General features: G+C 47.7%; 1 protein-coding gene across 1 annotated transcript; it reads right to left on the bottom strand.

Moving 5' to 3' along the window:
• Positions 1–1,125: 1,125 nt before the first annotated feature.
• Positions 1,126–19,116, bottom strand: WDR91 (WD repeat domain 91; the record flags this gene model as incomplete). The annotated part of the gene is made up of 15 exons (XM_084273040.1): positions 1,126–1,830; positions 2,267–2,464; positions 3,209–3,321; positions 4,165–4,273; positions 5,055–5,223; positions 5,535–5,629; positions 7,024–7,174; positions 7,608–7,807; positions 9,819–9,977; positions 10,273–10,450; positions 12,418–12,542; positions 14,509–14,588; positions 15,413–15,632; positions 17,059–17,238; positions 18,994–19,116. The coding sequence occupies 15 exons, from the start codon at positions 19,114–19,116 to the stop codon at positions 1,666–1,668; spliced, it is 2,265 nt and encodes a 754-aa protein (XP_084129166.1). The 3' UTR covers positions 1,126–1,665.
• Positions 19,117–19,156: the final 40 nt, after the last annotated feature.

The following is a 19,156-nucleotide window of genomic DNA, read 5'->3' on the forward strand; positions in this document are numbered from 1 at the left end:
GGGGGAATCCCATCTCACCCCCAGGGAAACACCTTTTGTCTTGTGAGCGTGATGGGAGACCACTGTCAGGGACCTAGGTTGGAGCTGGAGCCCCCTGCTCAGCCTACTGGTGGCTAAGTTATGCCACAGATGGGATGCTCTGCTTTCAAGGCACAAATGCCTCCAGGGATCTGGAAATTACACAATGGGGGCCCTGCCTGCTCCACTGAGCTTTTTTCCTGAGTCTGACCTCATCTTGGCTCTAACTACAGTAGTCTTCCTTGGCCTACATGCAACAGGGCAAACAACGGCAGACTAGATGGAGCATCTGCAGGCACAAAGAGGGTACCAACCTTCTCAGACACCAAGTCCTGGTGGGAGGTGTTATGCTGCCAGTGAAGAATGGCTGCAGAGCTAGCCTAGCTGTTGTGGTTTTGTGTGGTGGGGTTCTGGTGTAGGGGGGCTGCACCCTCTTCATTTGATGGGGACATGACTGCCCCCATTTTGTCTTTAATGAGTACACAAATAAGGCTCCTAGTTTGAGAAGACCACAAATCTACCCACTTCCACCCCTCTTCAGTTTCTAAGGCCACACTTGCTTGGGTTTTTGGCTTCTAGGGGGCACTGAGCACAGCCCAGGCAACTCTTTGAGCACGATGCAATCTTGTGACAGAACACAGGGAAGGAGGAGGAAGCTAGGGTGGAAACATACCTGAAGACAGCCCCAGAAGTCACTTTGGTTCTTGAAGCCTGCCAGGGCATAGCTGCCCTCATGTGCCAGCAAAAAGGAACCCATCATTTGTGGTCCCCAGGCTGGTCAGCTAGCAGGTTACCCCACAGAGCAGGGCTGCACCACCTCACCTGATCTCTTTTGCCCCCTTGGTTTTGGGACTGGGGCCACATACTTCATGTACATCCCCAGGCTCCACCCCCACACACTGAGGTGAAATGAGGAGCGAGTGAGATAGGTCTGTTCTGGCCACTGCCACAGCCTTCCAGTACCCACCCCATGTGGGTGTCAGGGCTGGAAGCACCTGGTGAAAGCACAAGTGTCTTTCCTCTATGCAGCAGCCTGTCTTGGCACATCAGTGTCCCAGCCACCCTCCCTGTTTTGCAGCAATAACTGAACAAGGCACAGAAATCAAGTGCGAGGGAATATTTTCTTTTTAAAGGAAGAAAAACTCCCAAACCCAGTAAAACTGACCCCCAACTCCCCAGGAGAAAAAAAGAAAAAAAAAAAAAAAGCACTACAACAAATGCTGTACTGACAGAACACTCTGGTTTTGCACCAGCCTTGCCATTTTTAGCCATGTTACCCCACCATCCACTGCATCACATGTGCCTCCCATAGCCTCACCTTCTTCCACAGAACCCACAATGTGATCCCAGCAGCCTTCTAACCAACGTGCTAGCTCAAGACTCCCTTAGCAGAGGGAGTCTGGCTGCCACAACAGGTCAGTGGAAACTTATTTTTCAGTGCTGCCACTGATCTGGTCCCACACCAGCCTTTGATTGCACCACTACTGCACCCTGCTTTGGCAAGTGTATTTAACGGTGGTCAAGAGGCAAAAGCTACAACGAGAAGAGGGGCTGTGGTTTGCCTTCTCTCCCACACGGTTTGTTCCTGTCCAGGTAACACTGTTTTCATCAAGTCTGTTGCTCTTTCCTTTCTGCAGTTAACGCAGGTTAAGGCTTTTGAGCCAGTAAGGTTGTCAGTTTAATCTTCCCATCCATAGAGGCCGTGAGGCAGGTGCCGCAGTCCATGGCTGTGCTCCAGTCCACTGTGACAACAGGAGCTCGGTGTCCTCCCAAGGAAAGGCAGCTCTCCAGAACCTTTTCCCCGCTGTTTAACTATCAGGAAGGAAACCATAACATTTTAAGGAAGCAAGCTTCTGCAGTGGGGGCAGTGCACCCACAGGAGAAGCCAAAGCTTGCTACAGACTCTATATCCCTATCAGTATACATAATTAAGGAGAAAAACAGAGATGTTTAAATAAAAATAAAACTTTGTCCTAGGCACCATGGAAAACTGCTGCAGCTTAGCTTTGAAGAACAAGCTCTTTTAACACACATGCACTGGCTAAATACAGAGGGACAAATGTGTACAGAGGATGCAAGCCCTTGCTGAACTCTACACCCTGCTAAAACGCATGCAGGAACAGCCAGTTTCACAGAGCAGGGAATGATGAACACGTGTTGCTTGAGAACTTTCAGTGGCTGCTCTTGCAGCCTTGTCACAAGAGCTTGTATGAATATGTATAAGTAGTCTCCATCACTTCACACTTACCTTAAAAATTACTCCCCCAGTAGAAGAACACGTCAACATATAGTTGCCCTCAGAGTCAAAAGCAAAAAGCCTTCCTCGTGGGAACTGGACTTGCTTGTAGCCACTGTACCCAGACAGAACAAAAGGACCTGTAGCTTCACTGGGAAGATCATACTCGGACACCTTCAAGCCACTTCTGTGAATATTCCACTGAATAAACTAGAATGACCAAAAAAGATTACAAAAGCCCGTTGTTAAATTGACTGGGATGAAAGTCTAGAAGAGGACATTCGCTGCTCTTAAGCAAAGTGGTTATTTTCTCACAGACATATGGCATTTTGGCATCTATATTGAAGTAGCTATATTTATCACACACAGGCTGTAAGAGTGCCTACTATCCATGCAAACATGGGCAGTGTTTCTTGTGGAAGGTAGAGCATAGGTGTCTTCCACATTGTGTGCAGGATCCTGGTGGCAATTCAATTAACCCTCATCAGCTAAGGACCCACACCTTCAGGCTGGTCTCCCTCCCTGAGCCACACCTCTACTGTATGGAACTGCCAAAATACAAGCCTTTATTTTAAGGAGGAGAGAGACACTGACAAGGGAATTTATGCAAAGCAGTCAAGGATCTGCTGCTCCTCAGCGAATCCCACATCCCAAGTGTGGTCATCTCAGGGGCACAGAAAGGCCATCTTCACATGGATTCCCTAGGAAATGAGTATTGCCAACAGTACAGTTTGTAGGGAAGGTCTGAGACGGCTCCAGCTGTTAATACACTTTCCAGCCACACTCTGCAGACTGCATGTAGCAGGGTGGTGCTGCACACCTGAGATTACAGTTAGCAGCCCACGGATCCTCCAGATTCCGCAGATATTTTTCACTCCCATCCCCACCATACAGGGAAGGCTCCAGAAGGGACCTCCCTGCCAGCCAACCGGTAGAAGGTCACCCAGAGCCTACCTTGCCATCCTCGCCTATGCTGTAGACTGTGTTCTCATCATAGCTGAACTCAACAGAGTAGACTTCCCCATCATGTGCCTTCCAGCTCATGGCGCACTCGTGCTGCTGCATATCTGAGGGGAGAACCAGTACTGAACACTCCTTGTACTCACACAGAGCAGAGGTGAATAGAGAATGGCCTTTGACATTCACAAGGTCTCTGTCCCAGCCCTCTAAACCAGCCTATAGGAGCCAAATCCAACCCCAGCACCCTGGGCTTATTTCTCCAGGATGTGTCTTTTACACTGGCAAAAAAAAAATACTGCCTGCAACTATGCACCTCTTTACCCTGGCTCTATGGGGCTGCTCACACACTCACTGTCAACAGCAAGCACATCCAAGGCCCACTGTCGCCTTTCTTCTCCTCCCCTTGCTATCCTCTCCGTGCCCATAGCTGCTGCCAGCTCCATCCTCCCACAGACCTGGGACTGCAGCCTCCAGCTCAGAACCTGGGCCAGGAGCAGATCCCTCAGAGAAGAAGGAAGCCCAAACGGTCTTTATCCTACAGACAGGTTGGGTTGAAGAGGACAAAACCTGAGAAACAGAAATTGCTCAAGGAAGGACCAATGCAAACCCCTTGATTTCAATTAGAGGGTCACACATTAATTCCTTTCCTCAAGACTCAGCCTCTGGCAGTGGTACTGCTATATGGCACAACCAAGACCACAGGACTCCAGGGCACATTAACTCTGCTCTGTATCAGGAAGGAAACAACAAATCCAGCAGCACTATCAGGGTCTCCATCTAACATTCCCCACAGAAGTTTATGTCAATTCAACACTGAACTGTTGTGGAAGCGAGAAAATAGCTTCCAACTTGGTAGTCAGGCATATCCTAACTCTCCACTGGCAGAAGGGTGTTAGTGGCAGCCAGCTGGGGACACTGAGGGGGCACCCCTCAGCCCAATTCCAACATACCAAAGAGACGGACTATCCCATCTGCAGCCCCAGTAACCAGCAGGTTCCCATTGTGGTTGAAGGCTGTGCAGTTAATGGCAATGGGCTCAGGCTCCAGAGAGAACTGCAGCTAGAAAGGAAAGTCTGCATTAGTAAGTGCTTAGGAACTGATCTGCTGGGAAGGCAGACGGTATATAGTAGCAAGAACTCCTCCAGTTTGGAGCCCTACACACACCTCTCATGACTACTGACTTCAAGGTTGGCAGCTGCATTTTACTGTGAGGCTAAACCAACAATTCACCTCAGCCAAGCCACAGCTTTCTTAGCTATGGCCTCCAGGCTGCAAAACCAGCTTCTGGCAGGCACGAGCTTGAGTATGTTGCTTTTTCTTACACATCAGGGACAGTATTTCATACTTCAGCAAAGGTGAGGGATGGGATGAGGATTCTCTGACAGAATCTGACCCATCTAAATCAAAACAATGAAAAAGATGACAGGAAATGAAACCTCTGAAAGAAGCACTCCACTCAAAAACAGGGAGGGCAAGAGAAGTAGCAGCAGAGAAAGCCCTCTGGGATAGCTCAACTGGAAAAAGCCCAAGCAAAGCATCATTCAATCCACTTGGGACCTTTCCAGACACAAACTCTGCAGGCAAGATAGAAACAAGGCTATGGACTACTGTGAAGAATCCCTCAAAAAAACCCAGCACCACCAAGACAAAAAGCCCTACCCAAACCCAGCAGCTACTTACACAATTTATTTTATCTTACAGGTGACAGAGGGGAAAGGGTGAATGGGGAAAAAGGCTATTGGAAGTCAGCAGAATTTAGAAAGAGGAATCCTAAGCATTGAAACAGAAGACATTCATTCTCAGCAAGCAGACTGAGAAAGGAAAGAAACCCAGCAAGTACTTGCTGCTTCATCGTTTTAGTGTCCCACAGCAGCAGCTTCCCAGGAAGTTGGTTCATGCTTTTGCCCCCAGAGCTGACTGCTGAGAAGTCCATGTGGGAGATGGAGCTCTGAGCTGCTGCAGAACAGACAAAGGAGGCACCGCTTGGGCTGCAGGCAAGCGAGAGGATCCTGAAACACAGCAAACAGTCCGGATTGCTTCTCTCCAGCAGCTGCCTCAAAACAACACACCCAACTACAAGCAGCCCCATTAAAACCCTGCAAGAACAGGGTGCACTGCAAAGCAGGGCAGGATTCACGTGCTTAGAGATTTTGAGTGTGTCCCATTTAACTGAGTGATTTTAGATGATGGCTAGATAGTCCTGAAGCTGCAAGGAAGCTGCAGGAACATTGAGGCTTCTCCTACCTTTTCACAGTCAAACCCAAAAACATTGGTTTTTTACATTTATATATATATACACAAGTCAGAATTCTAGAGTTACCTGGGCATGTCTTCATCAATGCAGATTTCACAGAGATTCTTCTTGGCTTCTGTGTCATAAAGTCGAACTGTCCCAACCCCACTGCCAAGCAATAGCTTGAAACCAGCAAGGAAGAGATAGGAGTATGAGTGAGTACAATGATGCTGTCTAACCATAGAATATTATCTTTTCCCCCCTACTTATGCATTCAGATTAAACATCATTCCATCAGGGTATATTTTATCTTTCTGTGCATATCACACTTAGTAGGACTACCCCAGAGCCACAAAGGTTACAGTAAAAGTACTGCTTTCCAGTGAGAAAGAGATCTGATAGTCACCAGGGTGGAGTAAAAGCCTAGTGAGCATAGTGCAACATTATAAGATGCAGAACATGTGGAGTCTCAATGTCTAGGAAAGCAAGGAAAGAGTATCACAGAATTAACAACCTAAATTTGAGGAAAAAAAACCAAACAAAACCCAAGAAGCAGCCACCTCCTTTCATCTAGGGGAGAGAGGAATCATTCAGAAGGGCCCACACATGCTTTGTCAGTGGTACTACAACTTAAAAGTAAAACTATGAAGGGATGTGTTATCAAAGAAAATGAAGACAGCCAGATCCTTCTCATTTCAGAGGCTGATTTGCTACTGAATGCCCGTACGTTTCAGAGAGAAGAATCTTTCTGTCAGCAAAAAAGGAAATAAGCCTCATAAAGCAGAAGAAACAGACAAACCACTGCATGGACTACTTCCTTTCAAAGAACAAGAGACAAGTGGTAGCACCAGCTCTCTGCAGGTGGCATTTTGGCACTGGCAGCAACACAAGGGCAGTGCCAGAAAGTGAGTAATATTCCCTCTGTTGTAGGCCCACTTTCTCAAGCTGCCCCACAGCTTCACCACAGGAGGGCATCAAATGCTAGCAACAGGACTCAGAAGCATTTAAGACACCTCTTTGGTAGCTAGAAAAAAAGTGCTACAGGTAATATTCAACCTGTCATATTTAAAGGAGGACTTACACACACACCAACCCTCAACTCGTAAGGCACCAGTGTAAAACTGGCTACAGAGCCCTTGTCACACTGGCACAAGCAGAATGGCAATACCACACACGCTGTTCTCCTGGCTCAGGGCATGAGTAAAGCTCCACAGCTCCCTGCCACAGGATTCCCATGGGCTGTTGGATCAGGTTGCCTCTGCCTGCTTTGCCTGGAAAGAGGCACTTCTCTTAAATGGGGCTACTTCTATCCTGCAGCTCTACCCCCAACTGCAGCTTGGCATCTTATCTCACCACAACCAACAGTGAATTCCTTGCACAACACACAGGCCACACTCCTCACTCTTGTTTTGTTTAGACCCTCAAGGCTCCAGTTCCCCATGTGCCACTAAAGTGAAACCATTACCCTGATCTTATCCACGATGCAGCTGTCTAGAAGGTAAATGTACAACATGTAGCAACACACTCCCAAATCCTCTGCTGTGACTCTCAATCCCCCAACATGCAGACTACTCACCAGCCGATCCCGCTTGGTCGCCCATTCCAGAGACAGCAAAGGAGATTTGGAAATGGATGAAGCTTTAGTTTGCATTATGGGGTTGAAAGACCAGACTTTGATGACCCCATCCACATCCAAGCTGGCCACCCTCCGTCCAGAACAATCAACCCTATGTACAGAAGGAAACCAATTGGGCATTTTTCTCCCTAAAGTTCTTAGATACAAGTAGATGCCCCTTTCCTGTCTTGGCTACATGCTTCCTTCTGCAGGAATCAGAATTTACTTGCACCACTTCCTGTTCAGTCCACAATAACTGGCACAAAGAAGGGCACCAAGCTCCACATGCAAAGCATAAGGCCCTTAAGCAACACCATCCGGCTTTCCCAGGAACCTTCCTCTTGTCTGGCATCTCCCAAACACAAAAACATCTGTCCATTCTCACTGCACAAGCTACAGGCTATTTTCAGTTACACCAACTTGACCCTACCACACTGTACAAGCACAATGCACTGGGCAAATCAGAGAGGCTGGGAGAAAAGACGGACACAGCTGGTCCTCTACAGAGGATTCCACAAGAAAGCCCTCTCCTGCCAGCCCCTTACCTGCAGTACATGATGGATGAATGGTGTTCCCCATACTCCTCCTGGCTCAGGACGATGAAAGGCTGCTCCTGCCGGACCCCCACAGCCTCTGCACTGCCAGCAGACGTTTTGGTTGAAGGCTCTGCTTGCTCAGCGTGCAGTTCTGAGAATGGCTCTGTCTCAGCTGTGCTAGTATCTGTTTTCTTCTCAGTGCTTTGGCCCTGAAGAAAGAAATCCTCTGTCAGATACAAGCTCCAGATCAAGCTCTTCACCCACCCCAGCCTACTGGGAGAAGATAGAAAAAAAAAAACAAAAGAAGAAGCTGCACCAAAACAGAAGTACTGTTAGCTCAACACCCATTCTGCCAGTGACCCTTCTGAGCACAAGGATAGCATGTTGCACAACTGCACCATTTAATACAGCCTCCTTGGTTGTGGACTCCTTTATATCCCCCTCTATGTGCCCAGCCATACACTTTCCTGGAAGAACTGAAGGAACTGCAACACCTGTTTGGCATCTCAGCTGTTATTGGGGGCCCAATTTTGACGTCATTAGAGCACAGACACACATATGTATTTCAAGGAATCCTTGCAATCAATGTAAGTTAGGTCTGTATAACGTGCAGCTCAGTGAATCTGCACAAAAACTCTTGTTGGTGAGTCCCAGCAGAAGGATTAACCTTGTCTGCCAGAGGTTTAGTCTGCGTGCATTGGGGCGACCGCAGCAGCCAGCTGAGTTGACAGGTGTCCAAAAGTTCAAAAACCCAGTTTGACAGGGCAGACAGAACAAATGGAGCTTTAGGAGGGGAAGGTATCTGAATGAGACAAGATCTGCACTGCAGCAGCCTTCCCTAAACCACCAAAAGCTGAACAAGAAGCAGATACAGCAGATAAGCCAGTAAAACACCTGCAAGCGTTCCTTTGCTAAACTGTCCTCCAAAAATGAACTGCCCCAATGTGGCATTGGTATTGATAGCTTTGAACCCCTAATACAACCTTGCCTTATTTATAGTAGCTTCACATCTTGGTCAATGGAACAAACTCTGCATAATCAAATCATCTGAAATCACAAAGCTGGAAAAGATTGGGAAGTAAATACTAGAGTGCCTCTGTGTTAGTTAACCTGGGGAGATAACAACCACTAAATAAGACTCATATGAAAGAAACAGTGCTGCCTTTCTGTTTCCTTGTCATTCACATGTCTTGAGAACATCAGAAAGCCAAATAGCATCAGCTTTCCTTAGAGCACCCACCAGAAGCAAATTCTACAGAGCCAGGAGAACACTGCTTTTACCTGGAGTATCACAGAAAAAGTAAAGTTACAGGATACATATTGGGAAACTGGACTTTGCAGTTTTCTGACCAATGTTTAGTTAAGATGGTTTAGACGAACCATGAAGGAAAGAGTTGTCTTGCAGCCTCAAATGCTCAGTGGTGGAGTAACATCTCTCTAAAGCAGTGCTCCTCCATGAGCAACAGCCACACATTTGGGACAACAGGCAACAGTCCCTCAGCACTCTCTCCCCCACAGCAGAGTCTCTCATTCAGACAGCATAAACACAGCTGATATGCTGCCATCATTCCTCCTGTGCTCTCTATCCTTTGACCACATAGCTGCAGAGCATCAGACAACACACAGGTGAACAGAGGCAGTCTGCTGACCTTCAGCAGTTAAAATCCAGGACATGGTTTTATTATTTTATTAGATTATAAAGCAGGGCATAACCCCAGGCAAGACTGCAACATACAATGCGAAAAACTCCGAAAAACAAACATGGCTATGAAGGAATTTCCACCCCTATCCAGGCAAACCTTCTATCAATTTTTACCCATCTCACACAAAGCCTGCAGAAAGCAGCAGCAGAACTCAGCTGGGCGGGATGGGTGAGACAAGCCCATTGTGACTACGCAGTGGGGATTATAACAAGGTATTTGAACATAATCATTAAGGTGGATGAAACATACCCTCCCCAGGACCAAGCTGTCAAAAAGACTGCGACAAAGAACAACTCTTCTTCCACTTGAAAGGCCAATACTGACTTCCTTTCAGGGACAGAAATAAACCAAGCATGGAAGGAGTTGATTAACTACAGAGATTAACCTTTGAGACAGTTCGATCTAAGTAGTAATTCAGAAGCTTAGCAGGAACACTAGCACTTGTGTTACCAGCTGGCACGACAAGCTACAGAAACACCAGCCCTCCACTTCCCAGCCTTGTGGTGTTGCCTGGTACCTGGGAGGTTCCTTTTGACAGCAGTTCCTTCCTTTCCTTCCCATGCTCTTGCAAGCGCTTCTGCCGCTGTTGCAGGGTAGCCGACTCCCCTGCTATTAAACCAGTGAAGTGGCTCTTCCCATCCTTACAGCTCACTGTCCCTTCTTTTCCTTTGGTACTCTGGAAGGCAGAGCAATGATTTGGCAAAGTTACACTTGTGCCAGGCTGCAGGATGAAGGGCAAAAGAGGATGCAAAGAAACCAAGCACCCACAAGGGCTCCAGAAGCACACCCCCCCCCCCCCCCCGCAGACAACAGCAGCTGTTCCCACGCTGCATCCAGGCCCAGCATACACTTGCAAGGAAGGAAAGGGCGTTTTATTTTTTCAGTTGGAAGCAAAAGCTTGGAGCAATGCTGTGCTGAAATTTATCTCCTTGGATACTGAGCACCTTCCACCACACACAGTTGGGAATTACCTGGTGATTTGTTGGTTCTTTCTTCGCTAGCAGGGGGCCGCCAGTCTGCGTTGGAGAAGCCCCACTTGGATGGGCCGGTCTGGAAGGGCCTTTTTTAGTTTGGGAGAGAAAAGAGGACAGAAAGCCTCCCCGGGACTGAAGAGAATGGGCAGTACTCCTCTGGCTGCAGGTCATATCACTGATTAAAAAACAAAACACCAAAAAACCCATCAATCAAACAAACCCCACCAAACAGCATATGAATGTGTAGCCACACAACCTGATCAAAGACCACCCAGCGGACAAAGTACCAGCTGTTTGAACCACTGGAGAACAGATGTTCCTTTCCAAGCCAATGGACCTCTCTGCATTAAACAACTGTTTTAAAACATCCTGTTTGAGCCTGGAACTGATCATTATAATTACTGTAACCAAAGCTCACTTCTTAAGAGATACCACTGAGACCCTGGGCCCAGCTGTTGCCAGATCCCCTGTACAGCCACCTCAAACTCCTTCCACTCCATCTAGTTAGTTTGGAAAGACCCTGAGGGAAAGGCAGAGGAATCCAGATTTCTAAAAACCTATTCAGCTGGGATTCCAAATTGAAGGAATAAAACAGACCTCCTTTGAGAGGTATTCAATATCCAGTGTTTCACTGAACGCCCTTAGACACTCAGCAGGTTGTGTTCAGCAACTCTGAAGCACAGACCCTCAGTACCTCAAAAACTGGACCCAAAGAAAATAAGAAAGTTTATGTCCATGTCTACAGTTACACACACCTCCCTTCTCAGCCCACACCACTGTGAACAGCAACTACTTCCCAGAATATAACTGATCATATTCTGCTACAGCTTTCTCTGAGAAAAGATGAGCAACCAGGGGAAGGGGAATGCAATCACTTCAGACCTTCACTGTCTTTACCCTGTCTTCACCCTGTCTTCTAAAAGCAAACTGTTCTACCAAAGTTGGGCTTCAGGTTCAGCAGAGACATGGAAAAAGGCAACAGAACTAGATCCCAGACTAAGACACGAGTTGCACACATGAGAAATGCCACTTCTAAGGCAAGTTTTCTGCTAACACAAATCAATAAAAACAAACATGGGAATAAATTCTCATCCCTCACATCTCCACCCACCATGTGTGCAGAGGAACATCAGGGCTTTCCATACAGAGTAGTTAAATAAACAGATTTTTTTTTCAGTTAAACTCTGTAGTTTGTCCTATGCAGAGGAGTCATCAAGATAGTTCACCAAGCACATCTATTTAAACAGACAACATTTAGTCTAAAGCTAAGATTTTTTTAGTGTGGTCTTTGCTACAAATTCTATTTGCCATGGTCAGCAGCATAATTTGCTCAATCCCCTTCCTGTCTGAAGAGAACTAAATGCACAGGAGAAAGTGAAAGCCCCAGCACTGTTATTAATACCTTGTGACTAACCTACATTTGCTTTCAGATTCTTTGAAAGCAAGGAAAAGAAAATGTCAATAACACAATGAATTCAAACACAGACTTGCTTTTTGCATGACTGTACTGGGGAAAATTAGCAGGTTAAACAGACAGCAGTACACCTTGTTTAACTGCCACGCTGCCTGTTTTCCACCGACAGGAACACAATACATGCAGCCATAAAGCACACTTTAACTGCAGGAAGTTTAGGGGAATTCTGTGCATAACTGAGCTTTGCAGAAGAGAAACTCCCTTTCCCTTGACTTTGCAAATGCAAGAAAGCATCTCTGTGTAACAATGACCCCCTTGGGTCATACATTAACAATGTCAGGAAAATGAGACATGGGAGTCTGCCTACTGCACCACAGGCACCAAAGAAAACAGGAGTCAAGAGACAGTCCATTTCAGCAGGGTGTTGTACTGCTACCGGTGCCCTGTCTGCCCAGAATACCTCAGTGTAACACTGAGAGCGGAAGAGAATCCCTTCCACATGTGCTTGGGCTCTCACCCATCAGCAAGAATCTCTCTCCCAAATGGCAGAAGAGATGCCTGTCATGAATACCCCCATGAAACCTAACTGGATCACCAGAATTTGTGCCTGAGTATTTCTCTGCATTGATTCCCAGGGCAGCAAACAAGGAAGTGATGCTCCAGGAGTCTCCCTAACCCAATAAAAGCAGCAGAGCCTGTAGCCAGCTCCTTCCTCCGCAGGCACTCACAGCTCAGAGTCCCCAAGTCGATCCATGTTGGCCACATATGCAGGCAACTTGTGATGCACAACTCCTTGTTCCACCTCCAGTTCCTCTTTCTTCATGCGGGAAGACTCAGCCTGCAAAGCAAACAACTACAAGAGAAGAGAGACAAGTAAACAGAGGGTCAGTGAGATTCACCTGCTTCCCACCTGCTGAAGTTGTTCACTCCCTTTATTCTGACAGCTCTGGAAGGGTGGGAAGGGAAGAAAAGCAGCTCCGACTGGCTAAACACCACAGTAGCCTGAGTAGTCAAAACAGTTAACACTTTATACACATGAAACTGGAGCCTGATTAAACTCCTCTCCTTGGGCTGCTGCTGTAGAGACATCAACAGTGCTGGGAAGCGAGTGCCAGCCAGGACTGAGCTGATCAGCCACCCCACACAGGCATCAAGGCCGGGGCATGTGACCGGCAGTAGCAACGTATGGGCACCGAGCCTAGAAGGTCATCTTCCCAGGGCCAAGGGTTTGGTGGGCTGGCAGGGTGCACTGAGGCCAACGCCATCAGGTCACCCGGAAATCCAGCTCCACACCGTGCCAAGCTCCCTCCCAAGCATGACAGGGAGATTTTTCTCCACGTTATGGAGACAGACAGATTTCTCTTTTCCTCTTTAGTAGGGAGGAACCTCGGGATGCAGCTCTCCGAGACGGATGTGGTTTATGCCTGTGACTCTTGTTCACATGAAGAGCTCCTCAGGCTCTTCTATTCCTGTACATTTGTTTTTCTGATGTAATTCTTCTTTTTCCTTTTATTATAGGAAAGGAATTAAAAGAAAAATGAGCTTGAGAAATCCAGCTTGCTCTTCATGTATTTGCACTGCTTCAACAGTGAAACTGGAATCACAGCCTGATTTCAACCTGATTTTTTACCTCTGCCCTGTTGCCAGAGAGCATTTATGCATTCTGCAAGTGCTGTAAATCAACTTCTCACAAGCAAAAACCAGCTTTCATTTGACTAAAAGTACAGAACACCAAATTGGAGGAAGTAAGTGAGCTTTTTCAAAACATACCTTCTTCTGCTGTCCCTATTCACTGACCATCTTTGCAGAACCCTCCTGCCAAAGTTTGCCTGATCCAGTGACTCCACACAGGACTCTGTGACAAACTTTGCTTTTCTTTCACAAAGAAAAAAAAGCCTCCTTTTGGAAATCAACTGTTCAATTTTACTTCAATGTTTTTAGAGGAAACAAACAGTATTGATCACCTACCAAAGCAGTTGAAACAGGAAGCACAATGTATAACACACAATGTTTTGCAGCACAGAACTTACTGTACTGAAGTATTCCGTACACAGAGAGAGCTTATTTGGTGCGCCTGAGGAAGTGAAACTAAGGTTCTGCTTGCATGAACAAAGCTTCCCACTTGTACATGACCACCCACATGTGATCTGGTATGTAAGGAGCTCTTAAACTCTGAATTTCCCAAATCTCTCTAATAGGAAATTATACCGGGGAAGGACCGACCCATGTTATTTATTCTCACACCCCCTAAGGATCTGCTGCTGCTGCTAAAACAAAGACATGGAGCTGAGCCACGTTTTGTCTGAACTAGTCAGCCCTTCTTACAGTTTATTGTAAGGTCTAGAGTCAGGAAAAACATTCACAATTCCATTAGTTGATCTAAATTGCTTTGAGTGCACTTCAACCATGGTGAAGTGGCCATTTCAGAACGGTTTCTGCCTCTTTGCCAGAAGTTACTGCCAGTTTCTACTGTTCCACCAGCTAAAAACCTGGCAATGACTGAACAGTAACCACAAGTTTCCATGCAAAGTCAGCCACTGCCACTAGTTTCAGTTTGTATTGAGACTTTGCAGTGTAACAGGAAGAGAGTTTGCACAGCGTCCAGCCACCTGTCAGACAGCACAGGGACAGTCACCTCCAGCAAAGGGGCAGTAATAGCCTAAACAGGCATTTCACAACACAATCACAACTCTATGCCCACTGAAGATAGCTGAAAGACAAACCAACATAAGAAAGGACTTGCAGAAGAATCTGCACTGAATTTTGCACAACTCACAGCCTCATACAGTCAGCAAGTAAAGAGTGACCTCAGTCCTGACCTTATGCCGCAACGACTCGTTTTCCTCTTGTATGAGACTGCTCCTGAGACATTCAGCTTCAAAGTTCAAAATGACTGGAACTGGTAAGGAATGTTAAAGAAAACAAAGGCAAGAACGTGTGTACTTATTTCTAAAAGCCAACACTTCATACCAGCCTGTCAGACAGCAAAGGTGCCCCATCCATAGTACTATCAAGAAGTACAGGCAAGGCTGTAGGACACCTTGGTTACCTGGGCCAACTTTGCACCTTACTATAACACAAACTATTTCACACAGGCTTTGCAAGGATTTTTAGATGCCTCCTCTTCACATTTCAGAAGCAGAGGACAAGACAGGTTATGTTACTGCATTAGTGTACACTAAAGAAACAGTTCAAGATGAGCTGTATTCCAGCTGCAGTATAAACCTGCCCATCAGCAAACAAGGTCAGAACTCTGTGGCATGGGATAAAAGCTGCTACTTCTGCCAGTGTTAACAGAAATAGTGACTCCCCCGTTGTAATGAACTGTCACTAGACAACATTGTGAACATACGTACCCAGAGAGGGGTCTAACAGGAGATGCTTAGTTCAGCTACAGGCCACGACCCAAGGCTGGTTGTGTGCCTGTTTTGTACTACACCAAGCAAGGAGAAAAAGCATTTCAGAACATGATGTGCACAAGACTTCTAGTCACTAGGACAGAGAAAAGTTCAGCTTTAGCAACAACCACAGCTGTTTGCACCCAGGGAATAGAACATGCCATCAGATAACTATTCCAACATCCCCTGGTAAACAACATCTTCCTATTAAGTCTTGACTCTGAACAACCACCTTAAAGCTAGAAGTTGTGTAACACTATATTCTTGGCTGCACTGTTAATAGCAAGGGTAACACCAGGGCGAGGGAGATTTATCAATCACTCACAGAAAAGGATATGCATGCACTGAAATAAGACGCTCAGGAAGTTGTGCAGAGACACAATAAATGTATCTGCCCACTGGCGTGAGAAATAGGTGGCAAAGGTGGGGTTGGAGTCTGGGGCAGGGAGGAAGGGCAGGACAAACCAATCCTTCCACTCCGCCTGGTTCTGGAGCTCGGAGGCCTGCTTGAGGAAGAACTCCTGCGCCTTGTCATTGCGGCCAGTCTGAAACACAGCAAGAAGAGAGAGGGCTCGCGCTCCCGCTCGGCCAGGACTCGGGTCCTGGGAACGTTTGCTCTGTCTTGTGACCGAAGTAACTACCACCAACTTCAACTGCTTGCCCTGTAGGGTGGCAGGAGATACATCTAGAAACAAGAGACTCTCAATTACACAAGGAGAAACTCACAAATGCAGTTCATCTGACCTTCTCCCTAGTCACCGCAGTCTTGTTTAGAGGCCAAGGCAAATCAAACTAACGAGTTACACTGATTTCCAGCTAAACCAGCACAGTCTGTGCACTGGCCTAAGATGTGGGTAACCCTACACAGGACCACAGTGTACTTCAAATTACTCAAGTCTAACAGATGTAGCCTGGAAAGGTTTGCATCTGAGACATTATTCAGGTGGGACACTCATGCCTCAGGGTAAGCAAAGGTCAAGGCAAAACACAAAGAAAAGCACTTCCAGAAACGTGCGTAAGATTCTGACTCCTCCACTAACACCCATCACTGAAGATTGCCAATTAGGGGAAGGAATCAAGGAGGAAACATTGCTTCTAATGGTAAGAAATAAAACATGAATTCTTGATGGGTATTTGTCTATTCTGTTTGCCAAAGCCCACCCTGCGCATTGACTTGCCAAGGGTTTCAACAAGCTAATATCTGTTCCATTTTAAGATCATTATTCTGTTCTACTTAAAGCAAGCAAAACAAAAAACTCAGAACATTCACTCATTTTGTCTCCCACATTACCTCATACAGATTTGAAGCCTGCTTCCTCTTTCTTTTACAAAATAAAAGTCAACTCCAACAACTTAAAGTTACCTTTTTTTTTTTCCTTCCAACTCCCTTGATGCTTTGAGAACCATGGTGTCTGGAAGGACTGGCTGAGTCCTGCCACAAGGCTAGGGTGGAAGGAATAGATTATCCTGCCTGCTGATCCCCAATGCTGCAGTTAAGGCCCTTCCCGGCACTGCTGCTCCCTGCTCAATCGGTCATCATTCTGCATCGGAGCAACTGATTACTCCTACCTACACACAGGCATTTGGAGCCTCCTTCTGCCTGTTTCTTCAACTTGGACTGCTTTGAGCAATCTCACCCCCACCTCTGTCTTCATGGCAATGCCACACAAGGAGATGTTTACAAACCTTGTGATCTCTCCCGGTACCAGAATCGTTAACAAAGGCTGTGGCACGTTGCCTGAGGAGGCCCAGCCATCAGTGTGAATATCCTGCTCCTGGCTAGTTGCATTTCCCTCTGGCCTGAGCTTCCCCTTCCTTATCCCATTTACAAGCTTGTCATGTGAGCCTGCATCAATCTCCTTAATACACTGCTGATACACAGCACACAAATTGCTCATCCCCTACCCACCAGGCCTGCCAAGAGGCTCAGAAGGGTTCAGACACCAGGACCCTTTTTAAAGCAAACACTACCTGAACAGTATGGACGAGGTAGTATCTGAACAGGCTGGTTTTCAGCTTGTTCACTGTTGGCCGGTACACATCTTCCAAACGGCTGAAGAGACGTCGGTCCAGATAACTCCAGTAATCCCGCAGGGCAGCCAGGTCATAGCTCTGAACGAACTGCTGCAGCTGGTCCACTATCTTATCCACCTAAGGAGGGCAGGACGGGGAAGACCAGAGTCACGTGAGGGCTCTTCTGGCACGACAGACTTGCTGTAACTTAACTGCACGTATAAGAGGATAATTCAGCATTTAAGTAAGTGTTAGCCATCTTCATAATCCAGGAAACGCTGGATTTTGTATTAGCATACTTCCATTCTGCAGCTCTTTTCAAATAAATAATTTTTTTTTAAAAAAATAAAAAAAGAGAAACACAAAACACTGAAACAGCTTCTGACAAAAAGACCACGTTTTTTTAAAGCGTGCGTGTGTTGGTGTTTGCAAGTAATTCCACTTCTTTCAAAAGAAGTCAGTTGGAAATCATCACATTATTCCTGTTTCTTCTTTAAGTGTTGAAAGCTAAAGTGCAGCACCTGGGAAACAGTATTATTTTTTAGATTAAAATGGAAAAAACACAATTATCTAGCCAAGAGAAAGAAAGATCCATCGTGCTGCAATCTTCGAAGTATCTTTAATAACATCATCTGCTAACAAGGCAGGCATAAAAGCTTGCAACAGAAACAGTGGGTTTTTTGGTCATTATGCCTCCTTGAAAATAACTCCTGCAATAGGGACACTGCAGAAAGGTGGTATGGGAATAGGTTTTTAGTTCAGTAACTTCCAATGGCCGAGACAGGCATTGGGGGGGCGGAGGGAATAAAAAAACCTGCACCCTATATATGTTTAATATGTGGTTTGCTCCCCCCTCATCAGTCAACGCCTCAGGCCGCCATCCAGCCTCTGTGTGGCTTCCTACAGGAAAAAAAACAAGAGACCTGTGACCACAGCAGCCCCTTTCTGATTTAACCTTAGACAATAAATACCCCAATTGGGTTGTTTGCTGACCTCTAAGCATAGGAAAAGCGCTGGTGCTTTGAAAACAAAAGCAACATGTTTCATGAAAGACAAAGGTAGTGGCTGCACAGCCGGATTCAGTAAAACCTGACCCGACCAAACCCTCCATGCCGTGGCCAGAGCTGCTGCTGCAGGCGCGCGAAGTCCTCACAAAGGGCTGGAACTGTGCTTCTCGACGCTGGCAGATTCTGCACCAGTTTCCACACAGGCTGAGGGGCAGACGGTGCTTACAGCGCCCAAACCGAGAAGCGGAGCTGTAAAGTCACTGGGTAAAAGCCTCACGACCAGAGATGAGATCCAGGCAAAGGAGATGCCCTCCTGCCGCTGCCCTCTCCCACTCCCATCTCCTCCCTGCGCCAGACATCAGCCGAGAAACACCTGGTGGGTTACAGGTCGGACCCAGGGCCCGCAGACGGGGGCTGGCCGAGACCTGCGGCCCCAGGCGAGGGGACGGAGCCGGTCACCAGCCGCCGCTGCCCTGTGCTAGCGCCGCCGCGGAGCCCAGCAGGAGGGGAGCCGAGCGTTCAGCCGGCTAAAGCCCCACCACCGCCACCACCCCCCCGCCGCAGCGGGAGGCTGTGCCTCCATAAACGGCGCCAGGCCCGAGCAGCGACCCCCGCCACCGGGATGCTAAGAGTCCCGCCTGCGCGGCCGGCCGGGCCCCGGCGCCCGACCCTACGCGGGCGGGGGCGGCGAGCTGCCTGGGCGAGGACGCGCGATAGCGCCGAGAGCTCTCCCGCCGCCGCCCGGCCCGCTCCCCTCGCTCGGCACCAGGAGCGGGTAGGTGGAGGGGCGCCCACGGCCTGCCCGGGAACCGCGTCCTGCCCGGAGCCGGGGGGGGGTGCCGGGTACCGCCGCCCAGCCAGGGAGGGGGACGCGCCCGCCGCTCACCCGGAAGCCCTTCTCCCGGTCCGCCTTGATCTCCGCGTCCAGCTGCTTCAGGGCAGCGGTGAAGCCGCGGAAGAGCAGATACTCCCGCACCAATTCGTCTGTCCGCTCCGCTGCCGCCGCCATGGGGACCCGCGGCGAAACCGACTCCGCCCGCCCACGGGCG

Source organism: Gallinula chloropus (assembly GCF_964237585.1).
Source record: "Gallinula chloropus genome assembly, chromosome: 1".
NCBI classification, from domain to species: Eukaryota; Metazoa; Chordata; class Aves; order Gruiformes; family Rallidae; genus Gallinula; species Gallinula chloropus.